The 19,558-nt window shown below is 47.5% G+C and overlaps 6 protein-coding genes across 6 annotated transcripts in view; 1 reads left to right on the top strand and 5 right to left on the bottom strand.

Moving 5' to 3' along the window:
- Nucleotides 1-98: 98 nt before the first annotated feature.
- Nucleotides 99-2,682, bottom strand: CNI00100 (multidrug transporter, putative). The gene is made up of 8 exons (XM_572746.1): nucleotides 2,111-2,682; nucleotides 1,795-2,011; nucleotides 1,644-1,705; nucleotides 1,509-1,584; nucleotides 1,175-1,426; nucleotides 1,058-1,116; nucleotides 530-988; nucleotides 99-478 (listed from the first exon to the last, which is right to left on the bottom strand). The coding sequence occupies exons 1-8, from the start codon at nucleotides 2,637-2,639 to the stop codon at nucleotides 171-173; spliced, it is 1,962 nt and encodes a 653-aa protein (XP_572746.1). The 5' UTR covers nucleotides 2,640-2,682; the 3' UTR covers nucleotides 99-170.
- An 859-nt stretch (nucleotides 2,683-3,541) lies between these two features.
- Nucleotides 3,542-5,470, top strand: CNI00090 (farnesyltranstransferase, putative). The gene is made up of 9 exons (XM_024657759.1): nucleotides 3,542-3,731; nucleotides 3,806-3,960; nucleotides 4,022-4,215; nucleotides 4,273-4,374; nucleotides 4,430-4,490; nucleotides 4,541-4,619; nucleotides 4,680-4,782; nucleotides 4,874-5,163; nucleotides 5,228-5,470. Exons 1-8 carry the CDS (start codon nucleotides 3,669-3,671, stop codon nucleotides 5,083-5,085), a joined length of 969 nt encoding a protein of 322 aa, XP_024513511.1. The 5' UTR covers nucleotides 3,542-3,668; the 3' UTR covers nucleotides 5,086-5,163; nucleotides 5,228-5,470.
- CNI00080 (ATP-dependent bile acid transporter, putative) lies at nucleotides 5,421-12,550 on the bottom strand. The gene is made up of 29 exons (XM_024657758.1): nucleotides 12,209-12,550; nucleotides 11,755-12,133; nucleotides 11,062-11,673; nucleotides 10,756-10,987; nucleotides 10,498-10,672; nucleotides 10,375-10,429; nucleotides 10,098-10,320; nucleotides 9,841-9,954; nucleotides 9,676-9,758; nucleotides 9,553-9,614; nucleotides 9,335-9,484; nucleotides 8,948-9,248; nucleotides 8,555-8,881; nucleotides 7,663-8,500; nucleotides 7,592-7,606; nucleotides 7,496-7,542; nucleotides 7,384-7,439; nucleotides 7,138-7,325; nucleotides 6,947-7,084; nucleotides 6,822-6,893; nucleotides 6,617-6,765; nucleotides 6,448-6,562; nucleotides 6,284-6,397; nucleotides 6,123-6,236; nucleotides 5,973-6,062; nucleotides 5,898-5,919; nucleotides 5,744-5,836; nucleotides 5,649-5,692; nucleotides 5,421-5,588 (listed from the first exon to the last, which is right to left on the bottom strand). Exons 2-29 carry the CDS (start codon nucleotides 12,079-12,081, stop codon nucleotides 5,476-5,478), a joined length of 4,869 nt encoding a protein of 1,622 aa, XP_024513508.1. The 5' UTR covers nucleotides 12,082-12,133; nucleotides 12,209-12,550; the 3' UTR covers nucleotides 5,421-5,475.
- Nucleotides 12,551-12,764: 214 nt separating this feature from the next.
- CNI00070 (expressed protein) lies at nucleotides 12,765-14,640 on the bottom strand. The gene is made up of 6 exons (XM_572759.2): nucleotides 14,431-14,640; nucleotides 14,172-14,332; nucleotides 13,904-14,072; nucleotides 13,679-13,821; nucleotides 13,496-13,572; nucleotides 12,765-13,416 (listed from the first exon to the last, which is right to left on the bottom strand). The coding sequence occupies exons 1-6, from the start codon at nucleotides 14,579-14,581 to the stop codon at nucleotides 12,891-12,893; spliced, it is 1,227 nt and encodes a 408-aa protein (XP_572759.1). The 5' UTR covers nucleotides 14,582-14,640; the 3' UTR covers nucleotides 12,765-12,890.
- A 191-nt stretch (nucleotides 14,641-14,831) lies between these two features.
- CNI00060 (oxidoreductase, putative) lies at nucleotides 14,832-16,898 on the bottom strand. The gene is made up of 8 exons (XM_572748.2): nucleotides 16,418-16,898; nucleotides 16,274-16,354; nucleotides 16,144-16,194; nucleotides 16,029-16,066; nucleotides 15,842-15,946; nucleotides 15,619-15,751; nucleotides 15,380-15,514; nucleotides 14,832-15,302 (listed from the first exon to the last, which is right to left on the bottom strand). The coding sequence occupies exons 1-8, from the start codon at nucleotides 16,797-16,799 to the stop codon at nucleotides 14,998-15,000; spliced, it is 1,230 nt and encodes a 409-aa protein (XP_572748.1). The 5' UTR covers nucleotides 16,800-16,898; the 3' UTR covers nucleotides 14,832-14,997.
- Nucleotides 16,899-17,124: 226 nt separating this feature from the next.
- CNI00050 (tRNA dihydrouridine synthase, putative) overlaps nucleotides 17,125-19,558 on the bottom strand; it is a 3,029-nt gene continuing 595 nt past the window's right edge. The window contains exons 2-9 of the mRNA XM_572750.2: nucleotides 19,295-19,558; nucleotides 18,859-19,194; nucleotides 18,496-18,781; nucleotides 18,367-18,429; nucleotides 18,268-18,287; nucleotides 18,106-18,189; nucleotides 17,730-18,026; nucleotides 17,125-17,634 (exon numbers count right to left, since the gene is read on the bottom strand). The exon at nucleotides 19,295-19,558 is cut by the window's right edge and continues 424 nt beyond it. Coding sequence (XP_572750.1) covers nucleotides 17,320-17,634; nucleotides 17,730-18,026; nucleotides 18,106-18,189; nucleotides 18,268-18,287; nucleotides 18,367-18,429; nucleotides 18,496-18,781; nucleotides 18,859-19,194; nucleotides 19,295-19,558 — 1,665 coding nt within the window. The 3' untranslated portion in view covers nucleotides 17,125-17,319. The remainder of the gene's footprint in view (nucleotides 17,635-17,729; nucleotides 18,027-18,105; nucleotides 18,190-18,267; nucleotides 18,288-18,366; nucleotides 18,430-18,495; nucleotides 18,782-18,858; nucleotides 19,195-19,294) is intronic.

Below are 19,558 nucleotides of genomic sequence, written 5' to 3'. Positions count from 1 at the left end.
TCGAAATAAAAAGTCTCAGGGGGGGCTTTCGCCCGTTGTGCCGTCGACCGATGATTGACAACACAATTATTTCTTTGATTAAAACCTACATGATCATTATAAGACCACCAAGCCCAATTATTATGCTATCAATGCCCAATTATATGACCATATTCTCATTCTCACTTTGCCTATATTCCTTTCTCCACATCCCATGCTCTTTCCCTCTCTCCCGCACCATCAGTGTGCGCATCCAACCCCGCGTCAGCCGCCCATTCCGGCTCTATTCCCCCAGCTTCCAGTTCTCTCCTCCTCCGATTAACAGCGCTGTGCTCTTCATTCTTTTCATCCTCCGTTCTCGCCTGTTCTATTTCACCTGCTTTGTTCAAAGCGACAGAAGGAATGGAAGGCGCGTATTTGGATTTACGCCGGAGGTAGGGGCCATATCTGTGGAATAGAAATGGCATGGGTGCACAGGCGAGGGAAAGGAAGGCGACCACTGTTTTGATGCGTAAGTTCAATTAGTTGGATTCTGAAAAAATGGACCTACAAGTTCCTGCCCAGTGTAGTCCCAAGGTCTCATACATCTGACTCGCAAACAGTGGGAAGATCGCCCCAAACATGCATCTACTCACCGCTTGGGCGGCGAGCGCACTTGCTGCGTACAGTTCATAACTGTCAATCAAGTAGTTCGTCATGCTCGTAAAAATCAGCAGAAAAGCGAGACCGAAGGGGAGACAGGCGATGATAGGTACGATCCAGTGGACGGGTGGGGCGGAAGTCCACGCGAACCAGAAGAGACCGATAGGGGCAAGGATGGCGCCGATGCAGCAGACAGGGAGACGAGCTTCTGGAGGAGGATGGGTGTGAGCGTGTCCGGAAGATATGAGGTGGGATTGCAATTGAGAGCGGGAACGGGAATAGAAGTGGGAGGAGAGGAAAGGGTTTAGGATAACACCTGAGATGAGACCGACGCCCATACCGAGGAAGGAAAGCCCAGATTCGCCGACTTGAGAGAGGGATGAACTGTCAGCAAAAGTAATAACTGAGAGATATGAGATGAGGAAAGGGAGCTTACCAGTCCATCCTCGAGTCTGTTGAAAGACGATAGGGAAAGCGGTGAAGAACAAGTATAATCTACAAGACATCAATAATACCCTCCTTTTCTCTTCGCCGCCCTTTTGAACAAACTCACATGCCATAAATTAACGCACCATAGATTGACAAGCAACCAACAATGACTTCCGTAAACAACATCTCAAAAGGCCGACATAGTCCCACCAGGATGACTTCTCTCTTACTCTTCTTGACCGTGTCGTACTTTGCGATATAATACTCCTCCCTGCCTTCTGATAGAGCTGCAGCTTGGAGTGAACGGGCGCGGCGGCGGAGGATGGTGGGGGCGTATGTTTCGGGGACCACGATGATAGAGAGGATGGTCATGACGCTTTTTTTGGAGGGTGAAGTGGATATGTTAGTTGTGTGGCATTGGTAGGAGAAGGGGAGAAATAGGAGAATGAAAAACTAACGCAGCATAAATGAATTGGATCCAATATACCCATCTGTAGCCACAACGCTCAGTTACATATCCCCCAACGATGGGTCCTATTGATATTCTGGTTAATTTTCAGATGACAAGACGACAGAAACAGATGAAAGCGTACCGAGCACAGGACCTAAGAACGGTGCTAGGGCAAAGACACTAGTCGCCAGAGCTCTTTCATTCCTACAATAAACAAAAGACGGTCAGTACCGAAATTTCATCTATTCATCCTCGGCATAGAGCAACTCCAATCTAAAATAGAACCAACTCACACAGCCCACATATCTCCAACTTGCGCACCAGCGTTGGTCAGAGGAGAACTTCCGAAAACCCCAGCAAAAAATCTCGTCACCATCAATGCTACAGTATTATGGGAAAGAGCGGTACCGAGGTTAAAGATTGTGAAGATAGGGTAGGAAGCGGCAAAGGCAATTTGGCGACCATATATTTCGGAGATGGGGGCCCAGAAAAGGGGTCCAAGTCCGAAGCCTGGTAAGAGTTTAAGAGTTGGTGAGATGAGTAAAAGAGTGCTTGAGTGATGGGTAATGGTTGACTGGTGGTGGGGGGGAAGAAGGGAAGAAGGCTCACCTAGGATGAAGAGTGAGATCCCAGCTATGGCTAGCTCCCTGCTAATCCCGTACGCTTCCACCACTTCTCCTACCGTTGTGGAATAAGATACACTCGCAAAAGGAGGACATAGTGCCGTCACCCCTATCAAAGCGGTAATCGCCCATCGGTATCTTTTAGACCAGTTATAGGGATTGAGCGGTGAAGATGGTAAAAAATCGACGACATATGGATCAGACAATGTGCCTGATCCGGGATAAGCTGGTGGTGATAATATCTTGGCGGAAGTGGAGAGCGGAGAGATGGGTTGGTCGAGGCGGACAGGAAGTGAAAGAGGTGGTGTGGTGGGACTGTACTCTGACATGGGGGTTTTAAGGAGCGTGAGCTTGCTTAAGTTGGGCGTGACACAGGCCGTGCGCGGATTAGGGTCGTCTATAGGATTGGCATCGTCTAACGACGGTAAAGAGGCAGTGATGCTCATTTGATTTGATAAGAGAGCCGGTTGGAGTGAAGAGGACATGATGTCTCGTAGTGTTATTATACTAATCATGTGGTAAGCCTTGCTATGGTGGTTGTAAGGGGCCAAGACTTTCTGGCCGGACTAAATGGGAAAGATAAATGTGACGAAGATGGGATGTCAGCAGGTCGTTCCACTCGATTTATGGAGTATCCACCCTTCAGAGGCGTAAAGCTTCGTCTGTCTCTTCTTTTAATGATGGTCTGGATTGCAAAAAAAAAGGGATTTCGGCAAAAAGTGAACAGGATAGGAATGCATTTGACATCTGAATCATTGATTTATCAGCGGTCAGCGGAATACAGAAAATGAACGGACATTTTGAACAGAGATAACGTGCCGCGGCCAAGACCAAATCTTGTGCGTATCGCTCACTCTTCGAAAGACCAATGTACCTTCTCTTCACAAACGGAAAACCACACTAATCGGCTTTCACACGATTGGAGAACTGTGATTAGACCACAAGCCAAGCTTAGGCGAAAAGCTTCGATGGTGGCTTAAAATCGAAAAAAAGGGAAAGAATGGCGAAAAGGCTGAAGCAGGCCAGATCAATTTATCGAGAGAGATCTGTTTTTCGGTCAAATCCGACGTTCTTGCCGAAACTGATATAGGAATTTGCCGAGTGGAGGTGAGACATCGAAACAGCATGTGCGTGGACAAGGCGTGCGACAACGTGGAGCAACTCACAGCCTCTTTGCTGGGTAAGTGATAAATCATTGAGGTTGCTGAATTTAACCCTTCTCGCTTGGGAACAAAAGAAGATAGAAGAGCATCAGCTGTGTTGGTACTCGCCAAAGAAGTCCCCTGCGGCCTTGAGACCTCCACCTTTCCCGGGGAGAACAAGGACTAGCGGAGATAAAACAAAGCTCCGTTCTCAAGGAGGCTCAAAAGATGATGACGTCTACGTTTTTGATGTTGTCGCCTTCCACGCTTCACCATGACGGTCAGAGCGGCGAACCTTGACGGATTTCTGGTTGATTTCCCAGCTCTTGATTATCTATTTGGCCCTTATTCCTAATCGTCTAAACCCTCGCAGCCGCTTCTTCTAACCGAACCTTGGTATCAATGGACTATTCAAACCTCCGTCAAACAATCGCCGACCCAAAATGGTCGGAATCACAGGAGAACGTACGTCCGGTCGTTCCTTACGCCCGTCACTGGCTTCATATCTGTGACTGACATATTGGTCTTTGCTCTCGTAGATATTGATGGAACCTTATATATACATATCCCAAAATCCTGGCAAAGAAATACGATCAAAACTTATCGACGCTTTCAATCAGTGGTTAGAGGTTGATAAGGATGATTTAAAGGTAATCACAAAGGTTGTGAGAATGCTGCACAATGCTAGTCTTTTGTAAGTTAACATATACACTTACGATTAGATTATATCAGAACAAGTGCTTATATCAATGTAGAATGGATGACGTGGAAGACAACTCGGAACTAAGAAGAGGTCTTCCCGTTGCTCATACCATCTACGGCGTTCCCCAAACCATTAACGCGGCCAATTACGTTTATTTCCTCGCTTTTCAAGAACTTCTTCAGCTACGATCGGGAGTGATGGGGAAGGGAAAAGATAAAGAAGTCGACCTGGTGGCTGCTGTCAATGGTCAGTGGTGGTAGATAAGCTGCGAGCGTCGATGCTGACTTTACACACCATTTCCAGAGGAACTGTTGCAATTGCATCGAGGCCAAGGGATGGATTTGTTCTGGCGAGATAGCCTGACATGTCCGACAGAGAAGGAGTATATTGACATGGTCCTTGGGAGTAGGTCTTCCGTGGAGATTTCAATGGTGAAGAACTAATTCGTTTTCTTACTTAGAGGCTGGAGGACTCTTGCGGTTAGCGGTGAAGCTCATGATGGCGAAATCGGACTCTAACGTGTGGGTTGCCATCTCTTTCCGTGTGGGCTCCGATATTGATCGTGGGGCAGAGACTATGTGCCGCTAGTCAACCTCATCTCGGTGTGGTTCCAAATTCGAGATGACTATATGAACCTCCAGTCACCCGCCGTGAGTGCTTGGACCTATTTGAAATCTCTATTCACAAGCTTACGCTATATTATAATGCAGTACAAGAGCAACAAGGGTTTCTGTGAAGATTTGACGGAAGGAAAATTCAGTTTTCCTGTGGTGCACGGCGTTAGGGCAGATACTTCCAACCGGCAGATCTTAAGTAAGTCCTACACATCCCACGTTTGAGATATTTTCCCCCAAATCCAGGCAAGCATACCAACTGACCTCCCTGTTCAATTCGTGTTTTATAGATGTGCTCCAGAAGCGGACGTCATCAATCGACCTTAAACAACACATCGTCGACTATCTTAGCAACCATACCAAATCATTCCATTATACCCGCAAGGTGTTGACAGAGCTCGAGGTTCAGATTATGGAGGAAATCAAAGCGCTGGGAGGCAATCAGAGGCTGGAGAATGTGGTGCTGGCGTTGAGTTTGGAAGAGAGTGAGGAGCATCTTTGATCTTTGATCTTGAAGCTCAAGGATTGGAGAACTAAAGAGGAAAGGATTGTTGTATTATAATGAATCATTGGGAGACATGTATGTAATAATATTTCTCGATATTTGACAACAAAATCCTTGTCCCTGTCTTATTGTCTTCCAGCTTTGCCCGTCTTCTCCTTTCCTGCGCATTTGATCGTCTGCATCTACCCCTTCTTACGATCGGCCAGGGACTTTTGGAATGATTATGAGTGTTTTAAAAAAAGGAAGCAGTTTATGTAGATCATCAAAGAGAGCGACAAGATCCATTGTCGATTGGATTTGCACCGATTCTTGCTATTCAACATACATACATGCCGCTTGTAATGGTCTAGATACGTATGATAATAACAAAATCTATGGTTCTACAATCTATGCAGTAATCGCAGCTATCTTACACAAGGTCGCATATTCTTCTTTACCTTGTGCCATGCAGAGGCCATAGAACACAGACTGATTGTTATGTATGAGCTCTTGAGGTTTACCTGTATTGGAAATCAGTATATAAGATACTAAGGACGGCCCGCGACCCTCTTGGGACCCACCAGACTCTATAATTTGACCCTGATCCAATACCAGTACCATATCGCTAAACGACAGAAGTCAGTCAGCTGTCAATATGTTGCCTCTCAATACTTACTACTGCATAATCGTCGCCAGACGATGAGCGATGACAAGCATTGTAGTGCCCCTAAAACATTCCTTGATCATTGCAGTGATCTTAGAATCCGTCCTGGGACGACGCAAATTAGCATAATTGCACTAATGAGACAACGATATCGAGCCGTGCTTACTCAAAGTCAACGGACGATGTCGCTACAGTTTGTCTTAGTGATTGATCCTCGGACAATGTAAGAAACCGGACTCACCTTCATCCATAACCAAGATCTTCGACTGCTTGAGCAACGCTCGCGCTAAGCAGAGAAGTTGGCGCTGTCCCTGACTGAAGTTCGTTCCTTCTGTAACAAGTGAAGTCAGTTCAGCAAAGATACAGAGCTTGTTGACTTGTATTTGCTCACCGATAGCCACATATGTTTCCAGATTCGCAAATGGGTTCTCATCTAACTCTTCTTGTGACATTTCATTAGAGATGAGATGCACTTTGCGAAGAGCGTCGAATATATCTTGATCGCCTGAGTAATTGTAAGCGGAAAGATCAGAAACTGAAAAACGTGCGCACTTCTTCCTCCCGTAACATCTAGCGCTTCTCTGAGAGTACCAGAGCACAACATTCCATCTTGCGCCACCATATTCAATCGACCTCGCAATTCGGAAAGGATGAGACTCGAGACGTCTAGGATAATCATGAGCAAGTACCGAGGCCATTCGCATCAAGGTACTCACCGACACCATCAATCATGATCTCTCCTTGCATATACTCGATAGCGCGGAACAGACTCAAAGCCAAAGTAGATTTACCAGAACCGGTAGCTCCTACCAGACCGACATGCATACCAGGCTGTCTAGCGTGTCAGTGTTGCAATATGTTCGCTTTTGAGAGATACTAACATACCTCGACCGTGAAGGAAACGTTTTTCAACACTTGCGGAAGGTCCGGAGCGTATCTCACACTCAGTTTTCTCACATCTATCCTTCCTTGTTGAGGCCATTCAGGAGGCGGACATACTCCCTCTTCAGACTCATGTTCCGACATAGTGATATCTGGAGCAACTCGAGTCAGTTACCTATCAGCGGAGGAAGGGTCGAAGTAAACATACATTGGTTTATACGTTCTGCACTGACAAATGTCTGTTCGAGGTGACTGTACTGCTCCATCAAACCAAAAAGACCTTTCACGAAAAAGTTAGCTTCAAGTCGGTCGAAAAGAATGATCTTCACGTACTACCGGAAACTGTCAAAGCAAAATTCAAAATGAGACCAGCTTGCGAGGGGGAAATATTTCTCTCAATCAAGACAAAGGAAGTGGCAGTAATGACCACATTAGTGAGAATTCGAATGAAAGCTGAGACCCAGTTGTATACTATGACTCATTAGCTTTTGAAACAGTAAGGAATTCAAAAGAACTTGACTTACCGGTCCAGTCCGCCAGGTAAGTTGTCCGCTCCCGATTGTTTAGCACCTTCATTGTCGCCATCATGAGTTTATCCTGGCCAAATGCTCTAATCATAACAATCCCATCGATGGCTTCATTGTAAAGTGAGTAGAGTGGTGAACTTGCAGTAGCTGTAAGTCGGCGTATATCTGATCGCAATTTGTTGAGACTAGCAGAGACCTCAATATCGATATGATTTTGTAAAGCTGCCTGAGAAGGCGACTTACTGTCCACTGAACCAGAATAAAGGTATCCCAAATGCAACAGCGATAATGGTGACAAGCTGCCATCAGAAAGGTCAGTACATGCCTCCGACGCCCACAAAAAGAAAAGACCCACGGGTTCCTTGAAAAAGACAACAGCCGCAGAGGTTACAATCGCAAGACCTGGCGCATGATGAGCACTTGTTTCTCGCGATAGTCGTGTTAGACTCACTAGCCATGATTGTTCCTTTAGAAGGGGTTGTTTGTTAGCGCCAGTTAACCAGGGAGCAGGACTCAACTCACTTCCAAAATCGTCCGCCACATTACAATCAAGTCTCCACATATCTTGGCCAAAAACATTCAGCAGCCTCCCTTGTGGGGTTTTCTCAAAAAATTGCAGCGGGGCAGAGAATAATCTTGCCATGATCAGGTCATGTACACGTCTATTGCCTCTTGAGTAGAACCCAACGTTACTAATCCCATAAAGCCATATCCACCTGAAAGCGCCTGTCACGATCCCAAAGCTGACGATGGCTGCGTAAACAATAAGGTTGTAATTGAGGTGTTCAGGGCTAGGGTTGGCTGACCAATGTTCGAGCCAGAAGATCCTTAACATCGTAAGAGCTCGATGACCACCGTATAGTATGGCAAGAATGAGCCAGTACCACATTCCGCCCGCTGCACGGAAAATGAGGAAGTAATGGCTACCGGAGACCCGACCAACAGCTCTTTGCTCTTCTTGGTATAGTTTACGCGTAGTTTTAGCGTCGAGGGCGCCGACGTTGATGAGCCGCTTTTTCTCGAGTTGAGCAGCCGGCGTTATGTCTTCACTATTGATGGGAGACTTTGGGGCAGATTCCGATAAGGTGTTAAGATCGATTTGAGAAGGAGAACACGCTTGATCGATTCGTCCTTCCGTATTGAGAGAAATGACGTAGCTGACGGCGGGCAAAACCAGGCGCACATGGTGGGTGACGAGAACAACTGTTCGGTTCTTGAGCAGACTACCTTGAAGACATTCTTGATAGATGAATTGGGCAGTATGGGCGTCAACAGCGGAGAGAATGTCGTCAAGGTAGATGGTTGAAGCGCGGGAGTAGATGCAGCGCGCAAGGTTGACTCTTGCTTTCTGACCACCACTCTATGCCCAAGTAAGCTATTAAAGAGGAAAGGATGTGGAGACAACCGGGCGTACCAGCGTCACCCCGTTCTCTCCCACTTCTGTCATGTCACCATCCTCCAAGATCTCTAGATCCTGCAAAAGCGCAGCCTGTCTCAGCACTTCCTGATACCTCTCTCTCCACATCGGCTGTCCAAAAAGAATATTATCGCGAAGAGTACCATGTCGGATGAAACTCTGTTGAGGGGCATACGCTATGGAGTCATTGAGCCAGTGTTGAGCCGTCCAGTGAACGGCTGCTTCAATCTCATTGTCAAGAAGGATGGGAGTAGCATCGGGAAGACTTTTGGGCGCAAGGACGGAGCCCTTTTCGACCTTCGCCTCACCCAAGAAAGCTCGGAGCTGAGATTGGAAGGTAATTGATCAGCTTCAAACGATAACTGGACAGTAACAGAATGTCAAATTCACCAACAAAGTCTTTCCCGAACCAAGCGGTCCACAAAGTAAACTCAACCTTCCTTCCGGTACCTTCAGATCCAGGCCTTCAAGCTTGAACCTTCCTGTATCTCCCTTATCAATACCTTCCCCTATAGGCCAAGTAATCGTGGCATCTCGGCAGATAATTCTCCTTGAAATGCTTTCCCAGCGGTCATCATCAATCTCCGGTTGCGAAAGATAGCGTGATAGACGGTCGAGGGATACTTTGCACGAGAGAAATGTTTGGATGATCTGGGGGAATGTTTGGAGGCCGTCTTTGACGCGATTGAAGCTAATATTGGACAAATAGATTAGCTGCTTCTCTCTCTAAATTTAAAAAAAAAATTCTTTCTAGAATGCAAACAGACGTCAACATACATGTTAAGTGCTACGAAAGCGGTAGGTGCATCAAGCGGGCGCCCCATGATCTTAGTATGGAATGCAAAGGTGATGAGGATGGAGAGAATGGGGAGTTGGTCCGCTAGGACGTTGAATGCTGTGCCGAGAGTGAAGCGCCATCGCTGCCATCTGCAGAACGACAGCGCCATTAGTGAATTCGGCGCGAGAGAGCGTAGGCAAAGAGGGAGCCGACGTACTTGACTTCGTGAGCCCGTAGCTTCGAGATCCGATGCATAAAATAAGGTTCAAAGGCATTCAACTATTTTCGTCAGTTTCCAGGAAAAGGCTGGGTGATGGAGCATTAGTGAGAAGAACACTACCTTGATGACCTTGATGCCTAGTAAAAACTCTTTCAAAGCCCCTGTCCTAGCATCCCGAGCCCTGGCCCACTCAATATCACAACCTGAATGACCCCCTTATCAGCATCACATCCGTTCTTCGCCATGATCTGATTTGATTCGGACAGAAGGTAGGGAAGGACTTACGATAGATCAGCTTGGCGACTAGCCACGTTAGAGGCGTACTGAGCGGTACGCACGCTATACCCACAAAGGCGCTGACACCCAACATTCCATACAACATACCGGCTCCGATAATTACTAACATTGTACCGTTAGCTCTTCTATCGGGATCGAGATAGACGGATAGGCAGCATAGATGGACAAATGGAGGAAAGAAGAAGAGAAAAGAACTGGAAGAGAGGGATGGACGGGCCCAGAGAGATAAAGAGCATCGTACGTACATGTAGTGATACCGTTGGTAAAGCCCCATGTATGCGTAGCCAGCGAAGCGACAGTGTTCGTATCAATCGTGAGCAGGTTCATCACCTGACTTCGTCCTTGCGCTCCGCTTGTCTTCTTCTCTTTTGTACCTTTTCGCACATGCCCGTCATCGGAGTTAGAATCGATCGTGTTGTGCGCTTCGAGGGCTTTAGCATCGGTTGTACGCAGAATTTTGGCAAGGATCTGTTGACGATAGGTTAGCGAGTGAAGGGATGAAGTGGAGATAGGAGAACGTACAATGGAGCTGATGCTCATTCGTACAGGAATATGGAGCATATAATTCTCTCGTACACTGTCACCTCTGTCAGCCCCATCGGACCTCATCAACCTGAAGGCAAGAAACTGAAAAAAAGAACTAACCAACAGTAAGCTGCCAACAAGACCTCTACCGTCTGGCCGAAGAACATTGCCCAACACATCAAGTACGCATAGCTCTTGTCCTCTCCTGGAGATTGATTGAATGACTGGATGATTTCGTGTAAGGCGGCGATTTGGATGAAGCTAATGAGATTGCGGGTAGTTTCGAGTACAAAAGCTGTGATGCGGTTCAAAGAAAGATATCAGCGATTGTTTGCTAGCGGAAACAGGAAAAGTAAAGAGGGGAAAGGGAGAACATACAGATGAACACAGTCCAACCCCTGCCGGCCCAAAGTGTTTTGACGAGTTGCCAGCTCGTGGTCGTTTTTGATCCCACCATCCGTTTCAATCCAATTATCTTCGTGTGCGAAGCAGAGTTGGATGCAAACGCTGTCTCGTACACCCCACTATTTCTCGTCTCATCTTCAAGAATAGGAAGATCGGATTGATGAAGACTTGCTACATGTGCAGAACGGATGGCGAGGGGAGCAATCTGCCGAGATCGCTCCGTCAGCGAAGGGCTTAGTTTAATCTGAACATAAAAACAGACGATAGGGAAGAACTTACATAGGTAAGGAGGACAAAGTTAATCATTGAAGAGTTGTTGTAATCGAATACATTAGATTTTGGCTCTTCAGGAACTTTGGGGGGTAGTCGTTGCCGTTCGATGGTAATGGCCGACGCTGCGGAGGTCAGGGGATCATCAATCTCTTGTGCAGGCGTCAATTTGATAACCACCCCCTTTCTCCTGTCCTCATCACCATTTTGATATCCATCTTCCCCATATTCACCAATGTCATGTCCATTCTTCTTCTTACTCTCCCATTCGGGCTCCCTATTCAACCCGAATCCTGTCCCTAATCTCGGTGGAGGGAAGTACATCTTTGGACCCCGACGCATAAATCCCACGCTTGAGAGGACCAAGATCAATCCCACCATACGGAGGTGGTATACTCCTTCTGCCATTGGATCGTCCAACCTTGGCGATGAGAGATGGGTCCATACAGTGTAGGCTACACCCGGAGAAGAGTGGGCGATGAGGAGGAAGAGGATGGAGGTGAAAGTAGTAGTACAGAGGGAACGGTGGAGGGAGGAGTTTTGAATTTTTGGGGAAAGGGAAACAGAGGGGACGGTTATGGGTTTCAAGAGTGATGCGAGGTAGAGGATCGATAAGAAGCACTAGTAGATTCGAATACACTCATCAGAGTGCCTCAACAGATATAATGACGCAAATACTAGGAATATTTCAAAGACACTTACAATGATTGTTGTTCCCAATATGTCCGCCCACATACTGGCTTCTACAGCTTTCTGTTGAGTTTCACTACGCCTTCGATGTCCTACCTCCGCTGCAGACATAGACAAGTGCCATACTTCCATCGCGAAGGTGCCTAACAGGGATGCCCCAAGAGCCGATTTACATATCTTGACATTGCGAAGAAAGCTGTCAATTTGGACGGGAAGATCATGGTCATCATCGGCGTACTGGTCTGAAGAAGTGGGAAAACGGGGAGAAGGCGGGGAGCGGGGTAAGAGCGTCTCCGTTTCGGACGCATACGTCGATGCGTTATAAGAAGGCATGCTCATGAATCAGCCTCCTTTGTGATAGAAATTGAACTGTAGGAATACGAATTGGGGTCTAAAAGATATATAACAGACCAATAAATATATATCTCTCCGCATATAAGCGTATAGTGAAGGACGTCAGGCTCACCGTTCCTTTGTTTCGCCCACGCGGACTGTCAGATCGTATCCTTTTGCTCTTTGTTTGTCCTTACTTCAACACCTGAAATGGTTCTAGTTCTTTACAGTCATAAATCGCCCAATCACTGATAATATGCTCCTTTGTTGGAACGAAGTCGAGATGCTGGAGATCTGGAAGACGTGATCGCAGGTTGACACTTGACACTTGTTAGTTGTTTTATTACGCTCTTGTCTACTCCTGCTAAGTGGCTATAGGCTTGACACAGAGCGCAGTGAGACCATCGGAGTGGTGGAGAGGATATTGGCGATCGTATAGCTAGTATTTGTGTCTATCAGTCAGGATGTAAATGTAGATGAAGAGTATCTATATCTATTTTCACAATCCTTGTCCCCTCGACGGAACACCTTCAACTCACCTCCACCTGGCGTTCGGTCATAGCCGCCTCACGCAAGTAATAAATAATAAATTACAGCTATTTCAGTTCATCCGCCGGTTCTGGTGGATATAATTCTACAGTGCATAAAGACCAGGGAGTTTCAAAGGACAGAAAACATACTTCGACTGCACGGTTGCGATGTAAATGCATTGAGATCCCTCGTTTTACCGCCTTGCGTCCCAGGGAAAGGTCTTTTATTACCGAAGACATTCGGTCCTCCAACAAATTAGTACCGTAACAATACAGATACTACCTCTACTCTTCCTCCTCGTAATCCAAAACGGTCGTTTCACCCACTTCTCCTTCCCCGTCCTCCTCATAAGCAACCCAATCCTCGTCCTCTTCTTCATCCCCAAACTCAAAAGCAATCACCCCACTGACGAACAAGTACGTCACCATCGACACCGCCGCACCTGCGAACCAGAGCCAGCGTCCTCTTTCAAATGCTTTTTGCTTGTCTGTCTTCGGTTTGGATGGGGAACCACCTTTGCTATTCTCCTTGGAATCTGTTGAGGATGAAGATGAGGGTTGAGTTCGAGATCTTGAAGGACCGGGTAACCAACTGGCAAACGTCTCACCCCACGTCGTTCGCGCAGGGGTCTGACTCACCGCCATAGGGACGGTAGACCATGATGAAAAGAGTCGCTCGAGTAATCGATCGTGATGCCCAACGAGGGAAGGGTATGATGAGCGTAAGATGTTGGGAAGAAGGGGATTGGGAAGAGTAGGGGTGAGAACAAATGCGAGTTGAGCGAAAAGCGCAAGATCAACAGTTGTTGGTCTATTGAAGGAGGGGGATACTATTTAGCTTCAAACCATCTTTTGCGATACTGCCGAAATGAAGCATTAATGGGACTCACCGTTCGCCGAAAAAGTATGCCTTTTTGCCCAGCCTCCTCGCAAGCGGATCAAAGATGGCTTTGATCTTCTGTTCCAGCTATTCATTTGGAAGCCCATACATCAGCCTCCGTTGTCCAGTGGGACAAGTTGAAAAGGGAACAACCCCTACACAGGACGCATGTACAGTGTAGACGAGGACTTACCTGCTGTTCACCCCATTTGCGCCTTCGTTTGTCCGTCTCCTGACCTGACCTCCACCCAGTCCATGCGCGAGGGGCAGTGGTGCCTCCCGGACCGATGATGAATTGCTCTTCCTGTCTCTTCCTATCTTCATCTTCCGCATCGCCTGAACGACCCATCAGCCTCGCACATTCGTTGGCTTTATTTCCTTCTTCAATGTTTTCTTCAGCATGAGACTCGGCACTTACCGACGTTTAATCCACCCAAACCCCAAAGGCCAACAAACTCTAAACGACTCTTGACGATGCTCCTGATCCTCTGGGGGATATATTGGTTCATAGGAAACGGGAGACCAGCGAATTGGGATTTGGCGACGGTGGAAGGGTAATTGGGCGGGAGGGAATAGTATGTGTGGTTCTGTCGGTATGTAAAGCGGAAGGAAGAGGCAGTGGGTGAGCATTTTCTCGATTCCGCAACGAAGGCAAAGCGAGACGTGCAGGTAATGGAATGACGTACGACAATATCAACAACGTTTCCCTCGATATACGCCTTCCAGCAAGCCGCATCTAGCTTTTCCCCATCCTCCAATTCTTCATCCGGGTCGGAGAAGGACGGTAACGAAGAAAGGTGTGCAGGCGGAACGGGATGCGCGAGATGGGTTATGAATGGGAGTTTGCCTGTTTGTACCGATACCGATATCGAGCGAAGCGTTGCGTTATTAGTTAGTAACCAGTACGTTTATAACTCGAAAAAATTGGAATAGTAGAGGACATACCACCATTGTCTCCCCAGTCACCTCTTGTCAAAGCCCAGCCATCGGGGGCCGCAAGCTGGAGGAGGGCCGCGTAGTAAAGCGATTCGGCGTCGGAGGCTGGAAGCGGATGGAGAGGAGGGGTGGCGTGGAGGATGATGGATGGGCGGGACATGGAGAAGGAGAGCGGTATGAAGGAAAAGTAAGGGAGTCAAGGTGCTCGAGGCTCGGAACAGGAAAGAATGGAGAGATGGTCACGATAGAAGGAGTGACGAACTTTGAGGTTTCGATGACTTCCCCTTTCTCGCGGAGGTGGCCGCCATCCTTCGTGATACCCTGCTCCTGGTACGTAGATCGGCTATAGCCTATACAATCTATGCGTCAGTGCGAGAGTAGTATGGCACATGCCAATAAGTACGAAAGAGCGGAAATCCTTCAATGTGCATATCTATCATATAAAAACCAATATATCCATGTCCCAACGAAATCATTACTACCAAAGCAGATTCACTACAAAAATGCTTCACACTCTTTCTCTTCCCTCCTGTATTCTTCTTACCTTGCGTTTCTACGAGAAGGTACCTTACAACCTTAGTAACCCTTCTCTGGGTCAACCTTATTGATCGCTTTACCTCCCTTCCTCACCCGCCTTACATTCTCAATCAACAAATCCGCACCCACATCAAAGTATCCTTCTATATTTGAGCTCGTATGCGGTGTGATGATGACTTGCGGGTGAGAGTATAATGGGTGATAGTCTGGGAGGGGTTCGGGGTCGGTAACGTCCAAGGCAACGCCAGAGAGGGGGCCAGATGCGAGGGCTGCGAGGAGGTCTTCGGATTTAACGAGGTCGCCTCGGCCTACATTGAGGAATACTGCGCCTTCGGGAAGCAGAGCTGCGAAAGATCGGAGAGGATATTATCAGCTTTAGTCTCGATTTGAAAGAAGATAACGAGTGGGAAAAAGCACTTACAAAGGAGCTCCTGGTTGAGCAAGTATCTGGTTTGAGGGGTAGAAGGTAAACTCGCGATAAGGATGTCTGATTTGCTCAAGAACGTCTTGAAAGACTCTTCGTCAGAAGTGGAGTAATATGCGGAAGGAATGGATCCTGTTGACAAAACATAATGTTAATACCTCGACTTTAGACTGGTAAGAAGAAATGGAAAGTAAGGCAGATGGGAATGGGGAAAAGGAATGAAAAAAAAAGCGTACCATCAGCATCCCCTGTACCAGGGATAAGATATCCGTCATCTCCTCGCTTCTGGCCGTTCGAGTTGGCAGCAATGATGTTGACGTTGAATGCTTTGAGGAGTCTGGCGGTCTCTCGACCAATGTGTCCGTAGCCCTATCACCACCCCCCATTAGTTCAAGATATATGAGAACTAAAGCGAAATATGGAGGTAGGAGCGAGGAAAGAAGGGACAGAGGGACATACCAAAAGACCAGCGGTCTTTCCATACAGTGATTTACCACTGTTACCGTGCTTTATACCGTTAAGTTGAGGTAGCTGTGGGATATCACGACTCCATGTCTGGTTTGTCTGTTGTAGATGAAGTATATAGCATGCCGGAAACATTCGTTAATGGGCCTAGCTCAGTAGATTGATAAAAATCAAGACTTACCCGGAGGTTAAAAGTTTGCAAGTAAAGGTGCATGTATACTATCCATCAAAGTCGTTAGTAACCGATATTTAATCGACCATCGAGGATGTTGCAGAGATTAAGAAGAATCATTTACAGCTGACAGTCTGCGAGATGATCCACTGAGGAATACTGATGGCGTGAATACCTGGTAATTTCGAGGCGAGAATTATCAGCTTACATCCAAAGGTTCAATCATCTTTTTGATCAAAATAAAGATGACTTACCTGAAGCGGAGGAGATATCAATTCTCTTACGAGCCTCTTCGTTCTTCAAAACTGGACTGTTTAGGGCGAGGTTGGCGCCCGCTATTTGCAAAAATAAAGTTCAGTTCCGTTGTGAAGGAGCAATCGAAGGTGACTGAGACTTACCGCTAGTCAATTGAACAAGCTTTAAGTTCGGTACATCTTCATACTCAATCTCTTTCGGAATACCCAAGTAATTCGAGTACCAAACCTCTACCTCTCTCGCCGCCTCTTTCGTGACAGTTTCTCCTTCGTCAAAAACATGTACTGTCTTGAAGTGAGTCTTGACCTCAGCGAGTTTCTCAGCGGAGACGGGTACGGTGACGATGAGTGTTTCGAGTGATGGTGCTGTGTGGTTATGCCCGCTACTGTCATTGTGCACAGATAAGAGATGGGAGGTCGTCATGGCGTGCTGGTGATATTGTGCTTGGGGTGAAGCAAAGGCGAACGAGGACGATACAGCGAATAGCAAGATGATGGAGAAAAGAGAGTAAAGGGATTTTGTCATACTATTTGGAGGGAAAAAAAAGGGGGAACTTTCCAAGTGAGTCGGGAAGAGGCGTTTAGAAATATCACGGTAGATCGCAAAGGCCACCAGAGACGGAGGATGTGCAAAAAGCGAGATTGATAAGGCAAAGCTCGCGATCCGAGATTCGCGAAAAGGAATCTCGGAGCCTCGGTCTTCGGCTTTGTCCGTATAACTTCTTCACTTCGGATCTAGCCGTTGCTCCATGCTTACGTGATCTTATGCCATCTCACGCCAGGTAAACGCGATTGGCTGCCTTTGCAGTTTGGAGCTTGTTCTATCGTGCTGTTTTTATCATGATCCGATTCATTATATCTAAATGAAATAATGTGCTATCAGTTAACATCTCAGCAAGTCTGTAGAATGCATGAGCCGGTACGTAAAGTATACAGTAGCGAGAAACTAGATTCGGTCGCGTAATCAAGACAGCTCGCCCACCGGATGACCTTGAACAAAAAGAAAAAATCCCCACAAAAACGCCCAACATGCCAATACCCGCCATTTAGCCCTGCGCCTCTTCCCCTCCATACGCGTTACTCTTATGTTTCGGCACAAACGAAAACCCTTCATCCACCTTGCCCAAAAACATCTCTGAAATTTTCACCCAATCACCGGCAAACGGACTCGCCAAAAGCGTCTCCAGCTCGTTTCTACCCCTGTAGGCTGGGGGTCGTTCGTTGAGTTTGGCGGGGAGACGTTCGAGGAGGCCAATGGGGATGTATCGGTGTTGGAAGGAGAGGGCTTCGCATAGGAATCGGCGGGTGGTATTGACACCTTGGGTATCGGAACCCCAATGGGAGAGACCGAATTCGGCGAACTGTGAAGGTAGATGTGGTTAGTTTGTATAGCCCTATACAATACTTCGAGACCAAATGGAAAATTTTGGAAGAAGAAAAAGACACAAAAGCGCACCTTTTTGATACCCTCCAACCTCTCCACTGCAGAAATATCCCACTCTCTTCTTTCCTTGATCTCCGTAAAGATCCATGGCTTGATCAACGCCCCTCTCGCGACCATCACTCCATCCACCCCACTTCTGTCCATCTCCTCATAATACGAAGCAGCAGAGAAACAATCACCGTTTCCAAAGATGGGAACGGGAGGAAGGTTGGCGTCGGCAACGGACTCGCGCAGGGCGGTGACGCAAGTCTTAATGTATTCCCAGTCGGCAGGTTTGGAGTAGCGTTGTTGGCGAGATCGACCGTGAATCTGGAGGGCAGAAGGGTTGTAGTGTCAGTGTTGGGTTCGGTATGGCGTATGGGAAAAAGGAAGATGACAGTGGACTTACGGTCAAAGCGCCCGCTCCCCATTCAGTGACGAAACGAGGAATCAACTTGTGAGCATTAGGTTTCCCATGCGCAACACCAGTTCTCTATATGAAAATGTTGCGTCAGTCATGCAAATCCACATGCCTGGACAGGTTGGGATGTTGAGCAAGGGAAAAACGTACGAATTTGACGGTCAGAGGGACTAAAATCGAAGAAAGACGGATATGTCAGCCTATCCATTCAAATTACAAAACAAATGGAGGAGAAAAGAGGTGACTTACTATCACCAAGGGCCCTGTTCATGCCCACCAACAGCTTACCCAATCGTCCAGGGGAGTCCATAACTGATCATCAAAAACATCAGTTTTCTTGCGGCCTTCCTCAGGGGGCCGAACAGAAAAAAAACTTACGGGCGCTACCCGCACCTTGGTTGAAGACCAAATCAATCGGGCAACCCATATTAACATCCACAAAATCCACCCCCCCACCCTTTCCTATAGTATTCGCAATGACTTCCGCGGCGGGTACCATCCGGTTCGGGAACCCACCGGCGACTTGGACACCAAACATCTTTTCGCTCTCGTGTCGACGGACGAGAGCCCATTCTTCTTTAGCGCCGTAGACGAGGGGTTGGGCGAGAGCCATTTCGGAGACGGTGATGGTGGCGCCGTAGTCAACACAGAGGCGGCGGAATGGCTGGAAGGGGAGGAAGTTAGTTTGGGCGGAGCGGGAAAGGAGAAGGAGGAATGAGGAGAAGGGAAAGGGAGACCTACAAGATTACCGACGGTTGTCAGAGGAGCGAGATATCTTCCACCTTCCCAGTTTAACCTCCTCTTCTCCTCTGGTCTGAGTGGCACGTCAATCGCTTCCGGTTCACCGTACACTTTACCCTTCTCCTCATTCCGTTCGTTTTCTGTGGCGTTCATAGCGTTCTCCTCATCATCCCCAGCGGAGGGAATGCCGGTTGGTCCATTTGCAGCTTCTTCTTCGTCGAGAACATTGTTTTTGCGTTTGTGTGGCTGTTGTTTGGTGGGTTTCTTGTTTTGAAGGGTAAAAGGTTTGTCGGGATCAACTTTCTTGAGGTATGCTTCAGAGAACGGGAATGACGCCTGTGAAACTTCATCAGCACAGTAATTTGCCTTGACTGCCAAACGTATGTCGGAGAGATATGTCAAGCGGAATGGGGAGGACCGGTAGAGTTGGACTTACAGTACTACGGCGAAGAGCGTTAAGCACTTCATGTTCAGGCCAATTCGTCTCCTTTTGTTTCCACCCGTTCTCCACTTCGCTTTGTACCCAGTTCTCGACTTGCCACTCTCCCATTCGCTTCTCAGGGCCCGCCTCCTTTTCCTTCTCCCCGTCTACAGCAGCAGCCACACGCTTAACGTGCGCACCCAAGAACCGACATCGCCACCCAAAAGGACAGTACCCCAAGTCCTTCAACACCGGGCAAACCGTATCTAAGTCAAGCGT

This window comes from Cryptococcus neoformans (assembly GCF_000091045.1).
Source record: "Cryptococcus neoformans var. neoformans JEC21 chromosome 9 sequence".
NCBI classification, from domain to species: domain Eukaryota; kingdom Fungi; phylum Basidiomycota; class Tremellomycetes; order Tremellales; family Cryptococcaceae; genus Cryptococcus; species Cryptococcus deneoformans.
The sequence above is the reverse complement of the archived record's forward strand: the minus strand, read 5'-3'. Positions and strand labels throughout refer to the sequence as shown.